This window comes from Dermacentor andersoni, chromosome 10 (genome assembly GCF_023375885.2).
Source record: "Dermacentor andersoni chromosome 10, qqDerAnde1_hic_scaffold, whole genome shotgun sequence".
Classification (NCBI taxonomy): Eukaryota; Metazoa; Arthropoda; class Arachnida; order Ixodida; family Ixodidae; genus Dermacentor; species Dermacentor andersoni.
In genome coordinates, this window is record NC_092823.1 from 43,114,259 (window position 1) to 43,138,668 (window position 24,410).

The 24,410-nt window shown below is 46.4% G+C and overlaps 1 protein-coding gene and 1 long non-coding RNA gene across 2 annotated transcripts; both read left to right on the forward strand.

Moving 5' to 3' along the window:
- The first annotated feature begins 1,203 nt into the window (after positions 1-1,203).
- Positions 1,204-16,282, forward strand: LOC129380626 (uncharacterized). Its single transcript, XM_055062209.2, has 5 exons — positions 1,204-1,243; positions 10,627-10,760; positions 10,827-10,894; positions 15,459-15,542; positions 15,987-16,282. Exons 1-5 carry the CDS (start codon positions 1,241-1,243, stop codon positions 16,124-16,126), a joined length of 429 nt encoding a protein of 142 aa, XP_054918184.1. The 5' UTR covers positions 1,204-1,240; the 3' UTR covers positions 16,127-16,282.
- Positions 16,283-17,694: 1,412 nt separating this feature from the next.
- Positions 17,695-22,590, forward strand: LOC129388253 (uncharacterized). Its single transcript, XR_008615272.2, has 2 exons — positions 17,695-18,030; positions 19,784-22,590. It is a non-coding gene; the product is annotated as an uncharacterized lncRNA (long non-coding RNA).
- The last annotated feature ends 1,820 nt before the right edge of the window (positions 22,591-24,410 follow it).

Genomic DNA, 24,410 nt, shown 5'->3' on the forward strand with positions numbered 1-24,410 from the left:
TTGTATTTGTATAGAACTTAATTTATTGAACCTGAGTCCATCCTTCTCCGGAACCTGGATGTACTCGGTCGCCTCATACAGGTTTGCCAATTTAACGGACAGAGCTTGTAAATGCGCTGTCACCCTCTCGCGTAAATTTCGCCGATTCAATGACACGATAAATCGCCTGTGATTCGGGTGTGCCTAAGGTGGGTGAGAGGGCCTCGTCGCCTTGCGGCCTGCCTTCACGAGTCAGAGGTTGAGACCGAGGGAGAAGACACGACGTCGTCGCCATCTGCAGTTGCCTTTGTTCGGGTTGTGCTTTGCTTCCTTGTTATCTTCCCACGTGAGGCCTGTGGCTGTAGCGGGCCTGGCTAGCGCAGCAGTGTAGACTGGTGTGGGCTCGCAGTCACAATTCTTGTGTTGGTTCAGAAGTAAGCGCAGTGTATCTTAAATAGATAGAACAAATTTCAGCTGTTCACCTAAAAAACAAAAGAAAGAATCTTAATTAAAAAAAAAATGTTCGTAAACCAAAGCAAGCCGTAACCGCTTTATGGTTTATGTCCTTATAATAAAGCATATTGCAATATTTCTTTGTAATATTTGGCATGGTACTGTAGAGTAGTGATTAAAGCAACCTGATACTTTTCAGCTCGTTTACGTAAAAAAAGCAGCCAAGTTAGAGACAGCCGTAGTTCCACAAGTTAGTCGACTGCTTACACACAACACTTCTGTCGATTATGTGGTTCCGAAAATTTTCCGATCCACCTCTTTAATGGGAACTTTCCATTCGAACTTTTGGTACACCAACACTTGTGACGATTGTATACGTATATCGTGGGTGCATAAATTCATTTATCAACAGCTTGAACGTCATTACATTTCAATAGCCGACCTATACGATGTAATGCATATCTTGTTAGGCGTATAGAAGCACGCTTGACGTAAATCTATTTTTCCAGCACGTAGAGACCTTTGGAAACCTGTTTTCTTTTTTATTATATTCTGCTAAGCATGCCTGTTAAAAATTCTAGGAACCCCATCTCAGGACTTAGAAAATAGGAAAAACATTTTGGAGAAAGGTCAATGAGCATCATTTATTTCTACACATAAGCGGCCCAGCGAACTAGGAAAGCATTGCATTAGGGATTCCCAGTTAGAAAGCATCATGAAGAAGCAAGCTCACGCAGCACTGATTTTGGCGGCCGTTTTCAGTATTTCTAGTGCACGTCGCTCTGATTTCCCCACCTATAACGTAAAAATGGTACGTTCATTTTGCGTATTTGCTTATAAGCGAACCATTATTACAGGCTACAGCGTAAGCCTCGAGTAGCTCGTCCTAAATCGTTGAAATTTTCACAGTGCACATGAGATACGAAACGTTTGTAAGACGAAGGTATTGACAAGAAAGACAGTTTTGGTTTTAGCTGTGACGGCGCACGTTTGCGCGAAGTTCTTTGATCTCTCAACAGTTTAAACCTGCTGCCTCCCTTCTCTCCCTCCCCCTTAACCACCCCAAGGTAAATTATGTAACTATGACAGGCGCGCTGTGGTATACAACATATGGCGGGGGGCGGGGAGGTGGGAGGGCAGCGGAATAATTTCTACCGCCTAATTTGTTCAACTCAGAGCTAATTTCACACACACGAGAGTGCTTTTTTGAGTTTCTCCCCTTCGAAAATGCCTTTGTCGTGGCCGCGATTCGAACCCAGCGACCTCGTGCTCGACATTAGAATGGCATAGCAAGTGAGCCACCAAGGCGTGCCATACCCGTTTCTAAGTTTCACTTCTAACTCCGGGGCAATGGTTCGGGTTAATTCGCTGGTGCGGCACCGGTAAGTGACCAAATGAAAGTTTACAATTCGAAGCATCGTGGCCCATCACCCGGAAAAGTCCCTGAAAGCAAAAACGCTGCTTTAACATGGTGCTCTTTGGAAACGTCAGTAAAAAAATAACGAAATAAAGCACAATAAAGCACCATTTTATAGCTATAGTCCTCGTGTCTTTAGATGACGTGACATTAAGCCAATATGGAGAGGTTCGTAATTTTTTTTTACTGAAGAGCTCTGTATCTCTAGGCACACTTAGGGTGAAGTGATGTAGGTTGGACGCGCTTGCGGTATTTTCTTTAACGGTGACGTGTGAGGAAACCGTTCGACGAAGGTGCAACGCATCGTACAAAAACTGCGAATACGACGGCGTAAATTAAAAGTAGATTACAGGACTGTTATATTGCATTATTATAGTATAGTGTTTCAGTACCAACCACCAAGGATCGCATGCGAAAAGTATTATAAACCTTGAAAAAATTCGCTATTTATAATGATAGCAATTAGTCGTTCATTCATCTGCATTTGTGCCAATTTCCAGTAGCGCTCTGTCTTACTGTACGAAGGTATTGGATGGCCCAAATTTGCATGTTGCCACTGAAAATATTTGAGAAAATCTGATCGTTGAGTATCCCGGTCGGCACGAGCATGAAATTTTTTTTATTCCTTAAAGAAACCCGCGTCGACGATGCAATGAAAGGCCTTAATATTTTAGAAACTGAAATGTGGTATTTAGTTTGCTTTTGGGTTAAGAGTTACGCTTAGAGCGCGTGGTGGATATCTTTTTATGCAATTTGCAACCGTCAAAAAAAAAAAAAAAGCAGGCGTTGCAGCGGCATGTTGAAAACAAGGCAAGCTTTTTGAAATCCTATGTACAGTCAACAGCAAAAGTTTACGGGTTGCGGTTTCCACTTCAAATGTGTATTTCTGCACTGTTTATGGCATGGTACGTCGTATTTAATGAATCACTGTGTAGGAGGCGAAGGCTACTACATGCTGGAACATTTATTTCGAGGCTGTGTGACCCCGCTTCCCGAGAATTCAGCTTCTTAGCAGATGCTGCGTCCATAAACTAAACGCGAGCTGTGGTGCTTGTTATCTTTTTGCTCTCGTTTGCGTGGCTGTCACCTATACATGAGAAAGCGCACACCTAGCATCGCACCTCGTCGTGCTTGCATACAGACCGCCTTGGTTGCTTAGTGCTATGGTGTTGTGCTGCTAAGCACGAGGTCGTGGGATCGAATCCCGGCCACGGCGGCCCTATTTCAATGGGGTGAAAATACCCGTTGTTGTAATCGTACCGCTGGCACGAGTTGTTGGGGACTCGGTGTTGACGCCCGTTATTGCCAATGGGTCGCAAGCCCCAAGGGTAGCGTTGGCCTGGCGGCCTGGGGCACTGGAAGCATCCGAAGGTCCCGGCAAAGCATGAGAAGACTGGTAACAGAACAACTTGTTTATTCTAACATAGCAAAAGAGCGGCCGGTCAGGTCGACCGAAGTGGAGAGACGGGAGAGCACGTAACTCAACAGTACAAATCGGAGCCTCCCCTCTGGCGTCCGGGGGCAGCTGCTCTTATACTCCCGGCGTCGCGGTCCAAAAGGGAAGGAGGGAAGGTCACGGGATGAAGGTCACGGGACGGCGCAGCAGGAGCCCACGACGGCGCGAACTGTCGGGCCGAGAGACCGGCTGAACCGAGTGTAGTGACGCATCGCCAACCCTCACCCGCACGACGGCGCGAACAGTTGAGCCGAGAGACGTCCAGGCTCCTCATTCGGGGAACTCCGCTCCCCGGCTGCCGCGCTTTGACAAGCGAGGGCACACACACACACACGCACACACGAAGACACGTGGCACTGAAACACGCCTGGACACGCTTGGCGGGTAGGCGTTGCGGCGGCGTCGGACGGGCCAAAATGTCCGCCGCTTTGAACAAAGCCCCGGCGTCCGTTGCATCCGCGCCGGCATTACCGCGCGTTGTAGGCGAAACGTAACAGACCGCCCCGCCGGGGGAAGGAGATCCCGAAGGTCAGGGGACTGCATCCGCTGTCCGGAGGGATGTCGCTCGATGATGCTCATAACCGAAGTTGGGCGTCCTTGGGCGTTTCTTGAGCGCAGCGCACAGAGAAGGCCTCGTTCTCACGTTCAGGTGCACACAGGACACTGCAAAGTGACTTCGGGAGAGTTGACATTTTTGTTCTCGTTTCCGGCAAGCGTTAGAACCACGCCAAAGTCAACCGCTCAGTCAGCAAGCACGGCACAACCCTCACTAAGCCCTGCCAGGCTCTTTCCCCTTTTATACTGCTGCCTAGTTCCTTACAGTAGTTTAGCAGCACTCAGAACGCGTCCATAAATCGGAAAAATTGCACTAAAAAGCACATCATCACTTCGAAACACTACACAAAAGCAATAAGTTAAAAAAAAATCCTGCCTCAGGAAGAAAAACATCAGTAACAAGCAATTTTGAGGCTGATTCCCACGTTAGGGGCTTCGACTTAAGCCATCGGCGTTACCGTTGAGACTCCCCTTTTTGTAACGCACCTCAAAGGAATATTGTTGCAAAGCGAGGCTCCAGCGCAGGAGGCGGCCATTTTTGGGAGAGATGGTCTGCAGCCATTGGAGAGGGCAGTGATCCGTTTCAATGATAAACCTCGAGCCAGCTAGGTAACATGACAATTTCTGAACGGCCCACACGATACACGCACACTCTTTCTCGGTGGCGCTATACGCCTGCTCACGACTCGTCAGCTTACGACTAGCATACAGGACGGGGTGTTCTACTTCTCCATTTTCCCGTTGGCACAGTACAACGCCCATGCCTCGCTCACTAGCATCACACTGAACAACGAACCCTTTTGTGTAGTCGGGCGATCGTAGCACCGGCTGGCTTGTTAGGGCGCTCTTTAGGGCGCTAAAAGCCCTTTCCTTCGTCTCCTCCCAGACGACTGTTTGCGGCTCTGTCTTTCTTAGAGCATCCGTCAAGGGAGCCGCGATATCAGAGTACCTGGGGATGTACCTCTGATAGTAGCCGGCGACACCTAAGAACGACCGAATATCGGTCTTCGTGCGCGGTCGCGGGAAGTCTCGCACAGCGGCCACCTTTATTTCAGAGGGGCGGCGACGACCCCGACCAATCACGTGTCCGAGGTAGACAACCTCGGCCTGTGCTAACTGGCACTTGGGAGCCTTGACTGTCAAGCCCGCATCGCGCAGGCGGGTTAGCACTGCCCGCAAGTGCGCCATATGCTCAGGCCAGGATGCGGAGAATATCGCTACGTCGTCTAGATACGGTAAAGCGAATTCTTGCTGTCCCCGCAACACTTTATCCATGAGGCTTGAAAAGCAGTATGGCGCGTTCTTCAAACCAAAACTCAAAACTTTAGGACGGAATGTCCCCATGGGTGAAATGAACGCCGCATACCTACTAGCCTCTTCTGTAAGTGGAACCTGCCAATAACCCCTGACAAGATCTAGGGTGGAAATAAACTGAGCGCTACTCACTCTCTCAAGGCGCTCCTCGATGTTAGGGATCGGATAAATTTGATCCTTAGTGATGGAATTAAGCCTGCGGTAGTCGACGCAAGGACGAGGTTCCTTGCCCGGTACCTCAACTAAAATCAAAGGGGAGGTATAATCACTCTCACCCGCTTCAATAACACCGAGCTGTAGCATTTTCTTTACCTCAGCCTCCATAATATCGTTCTGGCGGGGTGACACCCGGTACGCCTTGGATCGTACTGGCTCTGGGGAGGTAAGTTCTATGTCATGAGTAAGGACAGAAGTCCTACCAGGCGTCTCAGAGAACAGACCTTGAAACTCTTGTAAGAGCTGGTGTAGTTCGGTTTTCTGCTCAGGCGACAGCGATGCTTTACTTATTAAGTCGCTAATGACTTGATCGGTGTCTTTCCTGTTCGTCACTGAGCCTAGTCCCGGAAGCTCGACCGGAAGCTCTTCTAACTTTCCCGCATCGGGAATTTCCTCTCCAGTATCTGGTGCCTTTAACGCTACAGGCTCAATTTTATCCCGTTCGGGCGTGCCCTGAATACCAGCTTGCTGCGCCTCTGACCCTTTTTCATCGTTCAACAACGTCGGCCCCGCAACTACCGCCTTTGCAGCGAGCTCCCGAACCTTCGATCTGGTTAAGGCCTGAACGCTAGCCTCACCAAACAAAAGCCCCTTCTCGCGCAGGAGGTGATCGGACCTGTTCGAAAATAAGTACGGGTACTGGGGGGGCAGCATAGATGACACTGCGGCCTCCGTCTCAAGTGCTCCGAAAGGTCCTTCAATAAGCACTTTTGCTACCGGCAGACACACGCTATGAGCTTCCACTGCTTGCTTGATCCATGCGCACTCGCCCGTGAACATATCGGGTTCTACGTAAGAGGGGTGAACTACATCCATTGTAGCTGCGGAATCGCGAAGCACTCGGCACTCTTTCCCGTTCACGAGGAGGTCTCGCATGTAAGGCTCGAGAAGCTTCATGTTCTCGTCAGTGCTGCATATAGACAAAAACACGACTTTTGGTTTTGTTTCTGGGCACTGCGCCGAAAAGTGACCCGGCTTCTGGCACGTATAACACAGGCGCGCTTGCCTCGCCTCGAACCGCTTTCTGCGTTCGGCTTCGGCTGCCGCCGTCTCCTTACGTTCGGTCGGACACTGCGCCGAAAAGTGACCCGGCTTCTGGCACGTATAACAAACGCGCGCTTGCCTCATCTCGAACCGCTTTCTGCGTTCGGCTTCGGTTGCCGCCGTCTCCGTACGTTCGGTCGGACTGCTTTCACTCGCATCCGCACTACGTGTATCCCCCTTTGCTCTCATGGGTGTGAACTTCGGCCTCTCAAACTTGGAGCCAAATTCACCCTTTTGACCGTCCTTAGCTCCACGAGCCCGACGCGTCACAAACTCCTCGGCTAACTCAGCGGCTCTAGCCACCGTACTAACGTCTGGCCTATCCAAGACCCAGTACCGCACGTTCTCAGGTAACCGACTATAAAACTGTTCTAGCCCGAAACACTGCAGAACTTTCTCGTGGTCACCAAACGCTTTCTCTTCTTTGAGCCACTCCTGCATGTTTGACATAAGCCTGTACGCAAACTCTGTATATGACTCACTTCTGCCTTTCTCATTTTCCCGAAACTTCCGACGGAACGCCTCCGCTGACAGCCGGTACTTTTTTAGCAGACTCGATTTCACTTTGTCGAAATCCTCTGCCTCCTCTCTCTCCAAGCGAGCGACTACGTCGGCCGCCTCGCCGGGTAGCAAAGTGAGCAAGCGCTGTGGCCACGTTTCCCGAGAGAACCCCTGCTTCTCGCACGTTCGCTCAAAGTTAACCAGGAACAAACCAATGTCCTCTCCAAGCTTAAACGGCCGCATCAGGTCAGCCATTTTGAACAATACTCGTTCTCCTGCACCGTGTGCCTGACTTCCATTACGAGCGCGTTCCATCTCTACCTCGAGACGCTTCATTTCCAAAGCGTGTTCGCGCTCTTCTTTTTCTTTCTGTTCTTTTCGTTCACGCTCATCTTTCTCTTTCTGTTCTTTAAGTTCACGCTCATCTTTCTCTTTCTGTTCTTTACGTTCGCGCTCATCTTTCTCTTTCTGTTCTTTAAGTTCGCGCTCCTGTTTCTCTTTTTGCTCCTCCCTCTCCTCAATGGTCTCAAGGCATTCCGACAGCTCGTCATCCTCAGCTTCTAACTCAAGAATGGCCCTTAGCAGTTCTGGTTTTCTGAGTTTGTCTGAGACATCCAGACCCAACTCTCTCGCAAGCTCCAGCAATTTCGGTTTGCGCAACGACTTCAAATCCATGGCTGCTCTGAATGCTGCTTTCTCTACTGCCTACTATTGTCTTGCCGCAAACTAACCCGGTAGCAACGACAACCACAATTACCAGCTCTGTTTCTAACACTAACAAAAGCCTGGCAAAACTCAGAAGAAGAAAGTCCCGCACTCACCAAACCTCGCAGCCAAGACTTCAGCGCAGTCGTTCCGCTGCAGGCAACCAGTCATCACACAGGGCTCGTTGCACTGCTCCCGGATGGTCGTTGTGCTGCTCAGCATACAGTCAACCGCATCTCTTCGCTGCTGGCCTCCGTTGTCGCGATCTCACCGCTGGCAACCAGATGTCGTAATCGTACCGCTGGCACGAGTTGTTGGGGACTCGGTGTTGACGCCCGTTATTGCCAATGGGTCGCAAGCCCCAAGGGTAGCGTTGGCCTGGCGGCCTGGGGCACTGGAAGCATCCGAAGGTCCCGGCAAAGCATGAGAAGACTGGTAACAGAACAACTTGTTTATTCTAACATAGCAAAAGAGCGGCCGGTCAGGTCGACCGAAGTGGAGAGACGGGAGAGCACGTAACTCAACAGTACAAATCGGAGCCTCCCCTCTGGCGTCCGGGGGCAGCTGCTCTTATACTCCCGGCGTCGCGGTCCAAAAGGGAAGGAGGGAAGGTCACGGGATGAAGGTCACGGGACGGCGCAGCAGGAGCCCACGACGGCGCGAACTGTCGGGCCGAGAGACCGGCTGAACCGAGTGTAGTGACGCATCGCCAACCCTCACCCGCACGACGGCGCGAACAGTTGAGCCGAGAGACGTCCAGGCTCCTCATTCGGGGAACTCCGCTCCCCGGCTGCCGCGCTTTGACAAGCGAGGGCACACACACACACACGCACACACGAAGACACGTGGCACTGAAACACGCCTGGACACGCTTGGCGGGTAGGCGTTGCGGCGGCGTCGGACGGGCCAAAATGTCCGCCGCTTTGAACAAAGCCCCGGCGTCCGTTGCATCCGCGCCGGCATTACCGCGCGTTGTAGGCGAAACGTAACACCGTGTACTTAAGGTGCACGCTAAAAGAACCCCAGGTGGTCCAAATTATTCCGGAGTCCACCACGACGGCGTGCCTCATTATCAGAGTGTGCTTTTGGCACGTAAGACCCCATAATTCTTTCTTAACAGCGCTGCTGCTGCAGTCATCATCCCGGCACAATCTGAGGAAATCAAATTAAGAACTTCATGTGTGACCACATCGACGGGTGCAGAACTCGCGGCGCTCCGTGCTGCACTTGATTTCATTAAGCAGAAACCACCGCAACAATGGACAGTCTTCAGTGACTCCAAGGCAGCCCTTCAGTGCATACGAAGCCCAATGCGCCACGGACCCAATGAACAACTGGCCTCAGAAATTCGGCACATATATAATCAAAGCTATGATAAGGGTCACAACATAATCTTTCAGTGGCTTCCAGGACATTGTAACATCAGCGGGAATGACCAAGCCGACGAAGCCGCCCGATCGGCACATGAAAGTGGTCAACGAGTTTTCATTCCGCTTTCGCGAACAGACGCTGCGGCTGGGCTGCGATTGATGTCCCGTGAGTGTACTTTGCCCTTGTGGGACTCAAATGTTTTCACCATGTGTCGGTTGCGTTCGTTGTCTCCGGACATACGGATGCATCTCCCGCCTGGATTACCACGACGTGAACAGACCATGCTTTACCGTCTGTGGCTAGGCGTTGCCTTTACAAACGCCTATGCTTTCCTCATAGGAATGGCCAACAGCCCCACGTGCGACACATGTAACATCGACGAGACGCTCGCACACATTATCTGTGTCTGCCCGCGATACAGTGCTGAGAGACAAGTGATGTGCAGGGTACTGGACCAGCTGGACAATCGTCCACTTTCAGAACTAAAAGCTTTAGGCCAATGCTCCGAAAGAACATCCGCGTTGAAGGCCTTACTCGCGCTATTAACGTTCTTGCGGTCTACGGGGCTTCACGACAGACTCTAAGAATGCCGCCCCCTACCGTTCTGTAGTGTACGCGCTTTGTTCGTGCTTGTCTCCCTTTCTTTCTATCTCCCCCTTCCACTCTATTTCTCTTTTTATCCCTATTAACCCTTCCCCTTGCGCAGGGTAGCCAACCGGAACTACCTCTGGTTAACCTCCCTGCCTTTCTCTGCATTATTTTCTCTCTCTCTCTCTTACACACCGAGCTGACTAGTGCCGCGTTAGAGATAATCCCATAATACAAAGTTCTGCGGCAGAGTGGTTTCATCTATACGGCAATTAAAGGCGGGTTACTACGTTATCAATAATTAATTGTGCTTGAGAGTCATTGTTATTGAAGCGCGAAGCCATTGCTCGAATGACCAAGCAAGGTAGCTTTATTGCAACGGCGTTTGCATTGCTGGGTACAAGGTCGCGGATTCGATTCCTGGCTGCTGTGGCGGTGTTCTGATTGGACAGGAAGGTAAAAAAAAAAAAGGCTCGTGTACTTGAATTCTGGTGCACAATAAAGGCTCCATGGGGTCTAAATGATTCCAGAGCATTCCTTCTCCCTCCGTGCGGTGTCTCTCTTAGCCAGTTCGTTTCGTTAGGGCATACGTACAATTCCCAGTCTATCTGCACTTCGAGAAATATGCCTTGGTTGGTCGGGCTACAGAGCTCAGTCGTTAGGCTAAACGACTGAATCATTCTGACAGGAACTCCTACCCACCAAAAAGCCGTACATACGACAACTTGTTACTATGTACCTGTTTAGGAGCGAAACAACCAGCCTAATCTAGGCACCTCACCGGAAGCACTTGTCATTGTCACGTATTTGTTTTTAATAAAAGTCATGTGCTCTCTCTCTTTGAGGCGGAAACGCTATAATCCAATTTTTCTTCTTTTTCAAATTGAAATATTCCGCTGTCGCTCTTTTTTTCCTGATTTCGCATGGCTCATCATACCACATCTTAAACGTTCCGTATCTTAGTGTTGATAGAAGTGAATTGAAACAGCACTTGAATATGCCCACAACCTGTTTCCACACGTTTCAGTTTATGAACACATCCTGGCCAATATGGACGTATGAGACTACTCGAAACACAAGTTTCGTTTGCCAAGTGGATAGCGTGCTGAATATAACTGAAGAATCTGTGTGCTTCAACAGATCTTATTGGAACTCGAATTGGTAAGCAGTGCTCAATGCATAATGAAGTAATCCTGCCTAATCTCACCTAATCTTTCTCGATTATAGGACAACAGATACCCTGGAAGGAACGTTCGATACAAGTGACCTCAGCACGATGCTTGTCGGTGGTATAGGTAAGCTATGAAGTGATACAGATACTACTACTCAATATTTCATGTTTGATCGGTGTTCGCGAAAGCCTATCGCTGTCGGGAATTCAAATTCAACCGCTATGAAAGACTTAGCTGGTAAATGATATTTTGCTCTATCAATAATAGTCGCTTGGGTAACCCCATACACTGCACAAGCCTCATTCTTCCTTTCGATGAGCAACCATTTCAATAATTAGAGGTGCCCATAGCTTGGAACCTTATGTCGGAAAAGCAATCGTACATTTTGGTATTGAATAGTAAACTCGCGAGACTTTTGCACTGTTGCATTTCTTGATTAAAAATAATTCGGGGCTTTTGGAGTGCCAAAACGACGACATGATTATGAGGCATGCCAGAGTTGGGATCCCAGAATTATTTTGGCCAGTTGGGGTTCTTTAGTGCGCACCTAAATCGAAGTACACACGCATTTTTGCATTTCGCCCCCATCGAAAGGCGACTACCCCGGCGGGATATTAATCCACGACTTCGTGGTTAACGTCCCAACACTATAGCCACCGTCACCACACTGGATTACTCTTCGAAAGCTTTCAAATATGTGACAAATAACAAGTTGTCACGCCCTGGCCCAGGTTATTTCTATATGCCAGAAATATGTGACTGTATCATTTCTTTTGTTGCATTTTAGCATCATTGAAAATAGGTACACCATAAAGCTCAAATTTTTGAAGCTTTCGGTTAATGTCATGCATTCGAAAATGCGAACTTCCCGCATTAACTTATTTGGAACACTACTCTTTCTACACTGATTAAATCTACCTTTTTATGTGCAGTGCAATTGGAAACAATAACTCAGTTCAGAGGGATTTGAATTATTTATTTGAAGTAATGAATACAATACAGTATATATGATCTGACGTATAGAGGAGGAGGCTATGAGGAAAAACCCTCAGAAGGCCTTCCAAAAGAAATTGCTTAAATGCAGTGCGTAATTAGTTCCGCAAGTGAAATAAATACGAAACATTAAACAATAGTGAGAGTGCAACATTATAGCTGTGACAGCGTACATAAAGAGTGTGACAGAAAAAGAAACGAATAAACAATAAAGAAAAAGCAGAAATAAAGAAAAAAGTTTTGAATAACTACTCAAGAACGATGACTATTTTTTAACGGAGCAATAACAAAAGTGAAAACAATTATTTTCGTACAACCATCAAAAACGTTAGAGGACAACGAAAAGAATAAAGTGTACTGTATAATTTTATAGATGCCGTTGATGAGTTCCAAAATTTCAGCTGAGATGATTGCCCGCGTTCCATCATTAGTGAAAAATCTGGGTAGTAATATGTTCTATTCATGCGCAAATTTTATTATGTTAGCCCGAGGCACGTTGTTTATATTTAGTTAAACTAAGGGGCAGGTTAAGTGTGCGGAATAGTTACGGTCTTTGAAGTAAATTATGTGTCAGCCCTCCGGAGCATTACAGTTGTTTCGCGAACAACGCGGAATATAACCCGATGCCCTGAAAAAAAAAGAAACACCACCGAAATAAAAATTTGGAAAAAGGGAGAACTTTATGGTCAGTGCTCACGCAAATTTGTGATAAGTTTGGGTCAATTACAGCCTTTGTAGAAACTTGCGTTAGCAAGTGCTCAAACACGTTAAGCGTTTGCTTTCTGTTATGTGTGCCACACATGCGTAAGAAATTTACCTCACGCTGAACTTGCACTCGACGAAACTGGGAAGCATGTGAAGTGTGATGTGTGGCGAAACTTTAACGCTTCTGGCTTAAATGGTAGCTTTGGAAATGATTACTCGACCTTTGTTTGTTCTCTATCTTCATGCGTTTAAAGGAGGCTCACGTATACGTTTTCCGGTGTCCTCGGTGAAGTGAACATTGCTCATATTTGGCTAAAATAAGACGCACGTTGATCAGCCAAGTTAGGTCGCACATAATAGTATAGGGAGAACATAAGACTAAATCAGCGTGGGAAGTTAAACGTGTGCAGTTTAATTGCAGCCTTCATAAAACACACCTTGTTGCGTAAAAGGGCTATATGCGGGCATGATCTCAAATTGGCGAGTCATGTGGCAGCATTTTAAAGCATGCGGTTTATTTACAGGCAACATGGGCCCTTAGTGCAACTGCTCCAAAGAAACAGCTTCATTGGAAATCAGGTTATGATTCTGAAAGTTTGCAGAAGTCTGTTGTCATATATTATTGCGATAGCAAGTATATGAACACTCCAGAAGCACTTCTGCCGTCGGCGTCGCTGTAAGGTTCCGTATGAAGTCCAAGGGCGATAAAGTTGTCGCCGCACGCCGTATGCTGTATGTGCGAGTGAAAGCGTGCGCGTATGAGCCGACGATCGTGGCTCAATCTCGCGTGCACAAGGGAGGAAAGCGGGGAGGAAGCGCGCTGTCTTCCGTCGAGCACAAGGTTCCAGGGGGGGGGGGGGGGGGAGGGAGGCGCGTTCTACTTCGGGCGGCCCGGGCAGCCACATCCATCCGTTAGGGACGCTGTATCTTGAAAGCCGTCTGCGACGGGGACAGAGTCCTCCGCGCACTCTGTTTTCGCGGCTTACTTCGCGCAGATGCAAGCCGCCAGCGCGAAAGTCAATTCGCTCGCTGCTGCAGCCGCGATTCCTCACTCGAGCGTTTTGCCAGAGAGTTTCGGCGGTCATCGAGTGAGATGTGTTCATCTTTGCTCGTGCGCGCATGACACCATGCTTGTTAATTCAGCTAAGGCGCCTATGTTTACAGTTTATTTGGCCGATGAAACTGCTATCCTTGCTTCGTATAGCTGTCAATTAATTTGCTATCGCAATCGATGCTTCGCCTTTCGGACGAAACTACGACTTTCTTTTTAGCACACTTGGCGCATAATAAGCAACGTCACAAAACATGTCCACTAAGCAGTGTCCCAAGATGTTTGTAGCACCTTTTGAATACCCAGTTCGGCTAGTGCTTGTGTTTCTTTGTGACTTATTTTGTGACCATGTGTCAGTTTTATGCTATCAGTAATAGGTAATGATGCCATGCTGGCCGTCTGTGCTTTCTTCCTGTTCATTAACCATGGTGCATCCTTCATTATCTATTTTACCACAGTCACTGGGAATATTAGCATTTCGTTGATTCTTTACCGGATACAAGTTTATCTATGACACAAATGTATCTGTGGTATACATTCGGAAGTTGCAACATTCTGCGATAAACTAGGATAATTTTCTTTTGAATCAGTGAGGGCCGGGGCAGGGATGGGTATGCAAATATTGTAGACGTCGAATACTGCCAATGCTCGTTCTTTTAAAAAACAGAGTCTATTACAGTTAACCATTTTCACTACAGCCTTGAGCATGTGTCCATTTTTGGTATTGTCACATGGCGGTTTTGAGGCAGGGCTGAGATGCTTGAGAAAACTGAGAATCGGCTTTCTTCTACACAATCTCGACACATGGCGACATGTCAAAATACGAGCACGGACTTAAAAATGTATAGCCGAAACTCCCTGAAGGGGAATTACAGCGGTGCGAAGCAATATACGGGGTGATCATTTTTAAGTTTTCAGGAATTTCTAAAAGTCGCCTCTGGCAGATAGCATAGTTCTCCTCACTGAGCTGGATTATTCGAAGAGGTGGACATTACTAGCACGAGAAATCGAAACGCATACTCAACTAATTAAAACATAATTAATTAACTTCCTAATTAATCACTTTACTGCACATATTGCACTTCACGAATTGTACCGTGTGAGTTCGCAAGACGCATCTACTTGAAATGTATTTCATGGATGGCACATGTTTCGAGATATTATTTCCCAAAGTCTGGGACAACATACATGAGCGTTCCAGTTACTTTTGTGCTTCAATGCATAAACGAGCCTTTTGTTAGGAAAGTAAGTAGAACAAGAACGCATTTTTACGGTGAGGTTGAAGGCGCATTCTCCAAGCTGGTGTCCTTCTGTAAATTCATTCCAAGTAGATAGGCCTTCCAAACACGTGGCTACATTTCGTACATTGCAAGATGAGCCATGAAGTAATTAATTGCGAAGCTAATTTGTAATTTCCTTAACTATATGAATATTTGTTTTGCTTTCTCGGGCAAATAATGCCCGCCTACGAATAATTCAGCTCGAGGGCTATGTTATCTATGTTAGCTATGTTATCTGCGACAGGCGATTTAAACGAATTCCGGAAAACTTAAAGGTGATCACACTGCAAAGAAAGCTCCTTGTTTGCCCGTATGCGAGCTTAACGTTCTTGCTTCTTCCTTTATATTAGGGTAGCGCGGTCTGTCCCTGTCTGTTCTGGCAGATGACGCATAGAACCGACGAGCTCTATGCGTCATCCGCATATAGCTCTTTGGTCGACATCGCTTCCACCCACGCTTGCTTTAATGATGAATACTGTTCGAGTCTCTTTCCAGTTTATTGACTCCTGTGGCCCTTCCGTGCAAGGTCTTATTGTCGCTTCAATATAATTTAGCATTTGGAAAATTTTGTAGGCGCCAGATAATTACGCAGGCGCTATATGCCAACGCGAGAGATTGAATTCGAGACTAACCAAACTGTATTATTGAACACATTCAGGTGGCCTGATGGACCACAGCGAGACTTTGCAGTTTGCGAGCGGCAACTACACGTGTGGTGTTTTCATCATGCGACCAAGTGGTGGTATGTATGAGTGCTTTGTTATTATTTATCAATCTAACTGCGATGCTTTTTGTGTTCTTCGCTATGACGTGCCATCAGCGGCGGCAATGTCTAGCACCAGTAGCCAGTTGTTTGTTCGTGAGCAATAAAATTAATAAATAAAATGTCCCTGCAATTTGATCAACCAATGAGTGCATTGCTTCAAAGAGTTTTTATCGCTGCAAATTTATAACACGAGGATATAGCCAGACAATGAAGGACATGGACAGATAAATGTGATTGTATCAGTTATTTTCATTCCTTAGTATCACGGTAAATATGAAGTTATGCAGTCTAAGGCCTTACAAAATTCAAGGTTTTAGTATTCCGTAATGATGTCCGATCTCACATTTTTTTTTGCCGCATTTCCTTTGGTTGAAGACTGATTTGTGTTTATTTGGCTTCAACACATTCACTTTGATTCAGGTGGACTCGACTGGTGGGAACTCAGGTTCAAGGATGTCAACAAAACCGGAAAACCAGAGGAGGAGTGCGTGGAATATTTCAACAAAACAGGGGAAACAGGCTATGTTCTCTACAGTGATAAGTGCAAACATTTGCAATGATATGTATGTACCCGTACAAAAATGAGTGTTGATTAACCATTGATATATTGTTGGGGAATTGTTGAAACAACGGACTTCAACAAATTTACAAGAGCAATTGAGTTCACTCAATCCTTGCACAACAATATTACCATTGAGTGTTCTCAATAAACAATTTATTGGGTAATTTGTGTTGATTTTTCTAGTTGTTCTTTTGTTGTGTAGCAGTTGAGTCCAGTATACAATAATTAGAAATCGCATATGAAGACATTCCAGACATGTTTTACGATGCGTTCCAACCTAATTCCTATCACTTTGCGGCAGGTAGGTTCTTCTTTCGCCTCGCTTTCATTAATAGAAAATTATGTGTGACCGATGGGGTGGAATCGAACGTCGGCCGTCGAGCCCGGTACTCTAACCAATAAGCCACGAGCGCGCGCATAATCCTCTCATTCGAAAGCTAGTAAGCTCTGAAATGCTTGGCGTGTGCGCCGCGTGCCACTTCCTGGTGCTGTCGCTACAGCTGGCGCTTTGAAGCGCCTATCTCCGGGACCGCCCCACTTTCGTAGCCATTTTCGCTACGTAAAAACTGCAACGTTAGACTAGATTCATGGCCGCCCAAGTTCATAACGATTTATTTCTTCGCCGGTGTACAAATGCCATCGTCGTTTTAACATACACTAGATGACATAACCATTGGTACGATCCGAAATGAGCACGTTTCGGGGAGCAGAAGAATGCGAAATTCACTTGCAAACACGGTGACTACGCGCATGTGGAGTTCCCCAAAAGTAGACACGGCGGCAGTGCGGCCGGCGATAAGACAGATGCGATAAGACGCACTGTGGGAACCGTAGGATGCAAGCGCGCACACGCTACTAACATACACGGTGAGGTCTTCGAATTTCCTGCGACGTACCCTCTGTCCGTAAAGCAAATATAGTTTTTTGTCCAATGTCCGTGGTACTAGAGATCAAAGAATGAATGCGCTTTGAGATCGCAGCGCGCAGGCGCTATAACCATTGACTTCAAAGAGCTTCAGATTCAGCAACAGCCGCAACAGTATCACAGCTAATCGCTGCATCTGCGGCTGCTCCCGTTACTCGCCTTGCAAGAAGCACGCGATTTATTTGAGCCTCGCCGAACTGTCGTCTTCTCATGTTCCAAGCCTGCGGGTCTCGTAAGTTCAGTTAAGAACGCCACAGGGAAATGAAAGAAATACAGGTAACGGACTCTTATTGTACATTACTTGTCACCTCGTCCTCTGCAAAAATGCTGCAAACTATTTTAAAAGTTTTATTTTTGTAAAAATAGCAAAACTAGTAGTAATGTTTATTTCTAGGTGGCGCGACAAACGTTAAGGTAGGTTCGGGTGTGTATGTGTGCGCGCAAACGGGCGCAACCGAGCTTCGTTTTGCGCACACTTTTGCAACAGTACACATGGTTACCGCTAGTTTCGTAGTCGCATTTCTTGGTTGTAGTATTTATTGTTTACGCTATAAATTAGGTAGTTCTTAAAAATTTATGAAGGTTAGTTGATGAAAAATTATTGCTAATTCATTAGTGGTTCTTAAGTGCCGTTATTTTGTGTTTGAAAGGTTTTTATAACTGAATACGATAGTGAAGCCATGTGAAGCTGTGAACGGCTCTCGGACTCAGTTATTCGGTTGCAGTTGTGCGGTGGTTCACGCCTCGTGCTTCTTTATGAAAGTATTTTCTTTTCGGACATCATGACGCACATTTTAGTCAAATGCTTTAACGACGATAAGTGGGACGTTTATCCGGTGAAGTGGTTGGCTCACCCAACAACTAGTCTTCTATTGATGTGCGAGCCTGACGGTTTTGATGAGTTGCGCGGCAGAGGCCATGATGCCTCTTGGAGAGAAGGCCCCCCGAAACAGTCGCAGCCGCACTTCTGAAGATAGGTAAGTAATCTCGTTTTCTTGGGCACGTAGCCTTCTTTTCTATTTTGACATTGACGAGCGTGACATGTTAAGTACACCGTTCACTTTCTTCAAGCAAACCGCATGCCCCGGAGCAAATGCGCGCGATACTAACTCTCGCTGCCGCCGTCACTTCGTTTGAAACAATGGTAGGCGAAGAGGCAGCGGCGCCCCATGTGCGTAAAATTGCATTGCTTCATTTGTTCCTGTCTAATAACGTTTCCTTCATTTGTATGAGAGAACACAATTGGAACATAAGGATCGGCTTCTCTGCACAGTGATAATTTTCTACAGTGGCCACGTCATCTTTCATGGGGGCTCACGTATGCCGTCAAAGCGCTTGTTATCGCGTTCCGTTACGTGAGAGGCGCGCTGCCTTTCAAGGTATTTAGGCAGGCACTACTAGTTTAGGAGAACCGCGACAAATAATCGTGCAGCAGGTGTGCAGCTGTGCTACGCTTGTACCACACTCGTACCGGAAGGCAGTGTTGCAATTCACGCTTACGCATTTCGTAACTATGGCGGCCTCCGTGGCAATTTGGGGCTCGAGGTCGTGGATACGATCCCTGCAGCGGCCGCATTCCAAAGGAGCGGAATGCAAAAACGCTCGTGCATTGTGCATTGTATGCACGTAAAAATTTCCAGGAAGTCAAAATTAATACGGAGTCCCCAACTACGACGTGCCTCATAATCAGATCGTTGGTTTGGCACGTGGAACATCAGAATTATTTTTTTTCCGTAGTGGCTCATCGTATACCATACGGTTAGTGTGATCACCTTTTGTGCCGTAGCGGTTAGCGCGCCTCGATTTAGGCTGCGGCTAATGATGCGGCGCGCCGCGAAATATATTTCGCCTCTCTGGGATTTGCGGAGAACGGCCAACCGATTAGTCACAGCTTCCGCGCGGTGACTACACGGATACACAGCGCAAATGAACGGAGGTGTGGTGACGTGGTCAAAGAACACAGCCGCCGACGGGCTCACCTTATCGTCTATCACCGCCAAAACTACCGCAGTAAGCATCTTTATCTAGCGCGGCGGGTTGCCGTTGAAGGCGTACTGTACAATTTTAATAAGCGATAACCGAAACATGCCACCGTTCTCTGCTGCCTCTTTGAGTTGGACCGATCCGAATGTGCGTTGTTTCCAGAAGCGAAAGGAGCGCCAATCGGCGCGTTGTCGCCTCGAGTTAAGCGTCGCACTCGAGCACCGTTTGTGCGGTGAAGAATGACGCGTGCATGAAGCTAGCTCACTGCGCGGACGCTACCGCGCAAAACGCGCAAGGGCGTGTACGCGACGTTCTGCACACAAATCGCGCGGGATGATCGGAGCCACGCCGGAGCGGCTAGCTTCAAAGAAGCGGCACATGTTCTCACTCGTACAGGCACGCTCACGCTCGCATCGCTCTCGGCGTATGTTTAGGTCATTCCTTCTACTGGACTTCTGCCCAAAGATTCGATATCTGTTTGGTATGGGCTATACACTGTCGCGTGGTCTTTGGTTCTGCGAGAGAGCCGGGAATATTTTCCCCACTGTGAAACATCGATGTGCGTGTTTTAGCTAACATTTACCGTAGCAACCCATTCCTTCCTTTTCTCGACGGCACTCGTAAAGAGTCGCAAATTTTTACTTGCCAGTATAGTGTGTAGTTCTATTTCGTGCGTAGTTATGTGCAGTGTGTGGCAGATTCTTAATCCGCGCAATATCATTTTCTGTCCACATTCCCTTCCCACAGGTTACGCATGCAGTAAATTCCCAGATGCTAAAGTGTTCTACGCCAAAAGCACTTTGGCGTCGTGCAAGAGACACCCGTTGATATGTGGCTGATTCACTAGCAAGCTCGCATCTCTGTTGCCACTCTCCATGAAGTGGGATTTTCAACTATCTTTTGTGTTGCTCTGTGGTGTACTAGCCGCCGCATAGACGCTGTGAAGGCTTACTTTCGATTTGCTCTGGCGTTTAGTAGTAAAGGATGGGCTACCTTTTGAGGGGAGGCATTTACTTTTGTTTGTGAGAATGTTTACCAGCCTAACCAAGTGATACGTGGGTACTGTAAACAGCAGCACGAACAGAGGCGGACGACGAAATAGGTAGGAGCACACACGAGCGAAAGCTCTACTAAAAGTTTGCTTTTGATGACAAAGGTATTAAACACACTGGTCAACTTGGCAAAGGTAAAAATCCGTGCATGCGTGGCAGAAACAGCCACGTGCGATAAGAAAAAAATATGAAGCCATGTCAAGTAGAATAAACGTGCGTGAAAAACGAGAACTATCGGTCAAATCTATTGAAAAAGCGAAAGATTTGTCCGATAAGTGATACTACCCAACGGGAAATACTCTTTTGAGAACAACTTTTTCCCACTAAGGGCAACAGATAACTTGGTTATGCAATTGTTTCGTTTGTGATCAATAAATATTGCTTCTGGAACTCCTCTGGTGTTGCGGTATAGAGCAGAAAGAACGATTGTTTCATCACAAAGACCAGAACACAAGAGGACTTATGGAAGCATTATTTATTGATCACGAAGAAATATTCATAAGCAAGATTTCTGTGACCATTAGTGGGAAAGAGTTGCTGCAGTACTTCTCGTTAATATCACTTACAGGAGAAACCTTTCAGTTTTCATGTCTTTGTTAGTTTTTGACGCACATGTTTATTCTACAGGACGTATTTAGGTCCTTTTTTGTTGTGCCGGGCTGTGTACGCTGCGCATCCATGGCTTTTTCTTTGTGAAGTTGGCCAGTGTGTTTAAAATCTTCGTCTTCACGAATAAACTTCTACTTGAGTCAGCGTTCATGTGTGTTCCTACCTTAATTCATCCTTCTCGTCTCTGTTTGGGTGGTTGTGAAATATAAATGTACACCGAGTTGGCGAAGTGTCCATAGAATTGATACATGAAGTTATTTGCGCTGTTTATTTCAGGAAGAACGCTATAGGGTCTTATCTTCTCAATGTTTTTGACACTGAGTACATTTTTCTAGTTCAATTTCAAGGAGTCCCCTGAGGAAGCCAATAAGAGTGATGGTAACTTCCTTTGTGTGTAAGATTTATGAATTTCATCCATTCAAGGCATGACATGGCACATGCCTGATTGTAGGTTGCAAGCATTCGTAGTACGATCTACTTTTCGGTTCTCATGACGCTTCTTTGTACTGCGCTGCATTCTCCAGGCACATGAACCTTTTTATGCTCTAAGTGCATGCGTTCTTTTTCTATATGTTGGAGCGAAAATTGTAAACTTAAATATGCATATATATCATTTTCCTTGTAATCTTTTTCAACATGGGTGCTGTAGCTCCCTCTGTCTTTCAGTTACTGCTTTGTCCCAATTTTTATGCAACCTTTATGTATTTTATGCAGCAAAATGCTGGTGCTATTTTAATAACATTTTATCTGCGAAATGGAGGTAATTGGTGTTTCGTATATGCATTTATTGGCGTTTTTCACTGTCTCAGCAATCTGGCTGTCGAGTCATTGGAACCTTTTGTCATACTTTATGACTATTTCTGGGGTGCTTGATACTGAAAGTGCAGGTGACCATTTATTTGGCTGTTTGGAATTGTGTTAGCCATGTGTTACTACCAATTTTCTGTGCTAAATAATTATTTTTTCTCTTATCGTTCAAGGTATTAGCCTTTCCTTATCTCTTTATTGACTGAGGTAGCACTTAGTTGCTGGGTATAGGAAAAAAGGCCCCAAAAGTGCTTTAATTAGCTTTGTGCAGGTCCAGAAAGATTACCTGAAAATGAGCTCACTTAATTGAGGAAATGCCACTAAGGAACTCTTCTGTACCCCACGTTAACATAATCAAATGGTGTACTGTTTGTTCTTGACTTGTGCCAGGGAGATAAGCTGCTTTCATTACACAAAAGCTATACAAGTTTATTTCTGAAGAAAGCAATCCTGGCTTGTCAGAAACACGATTCAGGTGTTCATCATGCCCGACAACTTTTTAAATTATGTCTCGTCAAATAATAGCTAAGTTGAGTGATGTTATTTTATAAAATAATTGGGCAACATGAAAATATATGTATCTCGAAGACAAAGCTCAGGCAAGTCTACTTTGTACTTGATTAAATTTTAATCGTGGTGAAAGACGTGTGCTAAAGGTTGTATATATTTACGTGAAGTCATTTGTTTGAAGTTGGTTATTTTGCCTTCTCACAGTCAGCCGTAGCTCTTCCTGTGATGTGTTAGTGTGCGCAACATTTTAATGTAACATATTCAGATGTCTTTGTGTATTCACATGCAAGCAGCTCCAAGTGTTCATGTGTTCAAAGTTGGTTGTTACAAGGGTATGCTTAAGGCCTGGCTTTTGAGTCGCTTTGCCTTCTAGTCATAAAGTTAAGTCGAAAGTGAAGAGCACAATGATCGTTTTGATTGGATTCATATGTATAGGTTTTTTCAGATGTATTTACACTGCTAGAGTGCTGTAGGTACTAGCCTATGTCTCCAGGTTCGATGTAGTGGTGCCTTATGTACTGTAATAATGTTTCACGTGCACGCATCTTTAGTGTAAATAAAGGTACTTCAAGTTGATCAGTCTCTCCTTTGATTTTGTTTGTGTTTGGGAAAGTTACGAGCAGGCACCGGGGCATGCAAGTGTGAACAGCGAAGCAATTTCAATATATGAATAAAAATACACTAGCCCAACGAAACGTCAATCATATTTCAATGGCGACTTCTGAAATCTCAATGGCATCTCAAGTGTGCAACAATATGCTTTTCAATGCTGTGGCAATAACTCAACAACAGGTCAACAGAACTACCACAACGTTAGTTCAATGCAGAATCAATGGTAACTCAACAACCATTCAACAAAACGAACACAACGGGCCGTCTAAACACAATGGACTTTCAATGGTAACTTAACAATTATTCAACATTGAGGTACCCAATGGTGTTTCAATTCGATTTCAGTGGCCAATATTCAAGAGTGCTCAACACTCAACCCAACAATTCACCAACATACTCTCAATAATTCCTCAATAAAAAGCTCTACATTTACCAACAATATTTCAATATCTTCTCAAAAATTTTTTTTGTACGGGTACACAGTACTCACTCGCGTGGCCTTCAAATCAGGAGTGACATGTGCGCGGAAAATTTCAGCAATGACTAACAGATATAATTATTTTTCAAACTTCTGTGCAATAAGTTCCTTCATCTGTGGCAATAAAAGTATTGCCTTTTCGTCATTTGGCGCCAAGCGTTTTATTTCCCGTAAGTCCCAAGCGGAAAGAAACTCGTGAAAAGAATTCCGCCACACGGACTAAAAAAAGCAAAACACATCTAAACAAACAGGCTACGGGAGACACCGTGGCGGAGGGCAGCAGATTAATTTCGACTTCATTAGGTTCTATAATGGGCACCTAAGTGTAAGCACAAGAGTGTTCTTGCATTCCGGCTCCATCGGAATGCTGCCTCCGTGACCAAGATTCGTCGAATAGATCGTTTCCTTTGTACAGGCCATTGTTCGCCGGGGGGGGGGGGGAGAGGGGGGCTCAGCGTTGATTCTCATTTTTACCGGCGCATCATGCGCATGGCGCAACCGCTGTGTGGCAGTTTTCCCTAGGTCCCGTCTTCGTCGCGCCATTTTTCCCATCATACACTCTTAGGCAAAGTTACACCCTTTGGCTTGCCCCTTCTGCCACACAACAATAATCGTTATCTGCCTTGATGCGTTTCCTTTCTTTAACGCTGCGAGCCCGGTACTTTCCAGTAACGAACGGCACGCCCGTTATCAGCATAGAACAGTGTACACCCTTTGGATTGCCCCTTCTGATAACGCGCGTGCCGTTCGTTACTGGAGAGTTCCGGGCTCGCAGCGTTAAAGAAAGGAAACGCATCAAGCCAGATAACGATTATTGTTGTGTGGCAGAAGGGGCAAGCCAAAGGGTGTAACTTTGCCTAAGAGTGTAGAGCAGCAGCATTCCGAGCTTCTACGCTAATAAACAAATTTACACTCTTTGGGACTTATCGTGCCACCCAACGGTAATCGTCATCCGTCGTGCTTGCGTTTCCTTTGTTGAAAATGCTGCGCTCGCTACTTTCCTGTCGGGAATGTTCTGTCCTGCTGATAAGGCGCATGGCGTTCGTGACTTGGGAATATCGGGCTCGCAGCGTTAAAGAAAGGAAATGCGGACAGTACAGATGACGATTATCGTTGTGCGGCAAGAGAAGCCCCAAAGGGTGTACATTTATTTAACAGTGTATCCGTTATGTCGGAGCAGTTCTTCGTCGGTGAAGGTGAATCACTTCGGCATTAGTCTCTGATGGGCGCATGAAGCTCGTTTTTAAGCCGACTTGGCTTTGATAGGCGCATTTGTCGGTTCTTAGTCCATGATAGCAATGCCACA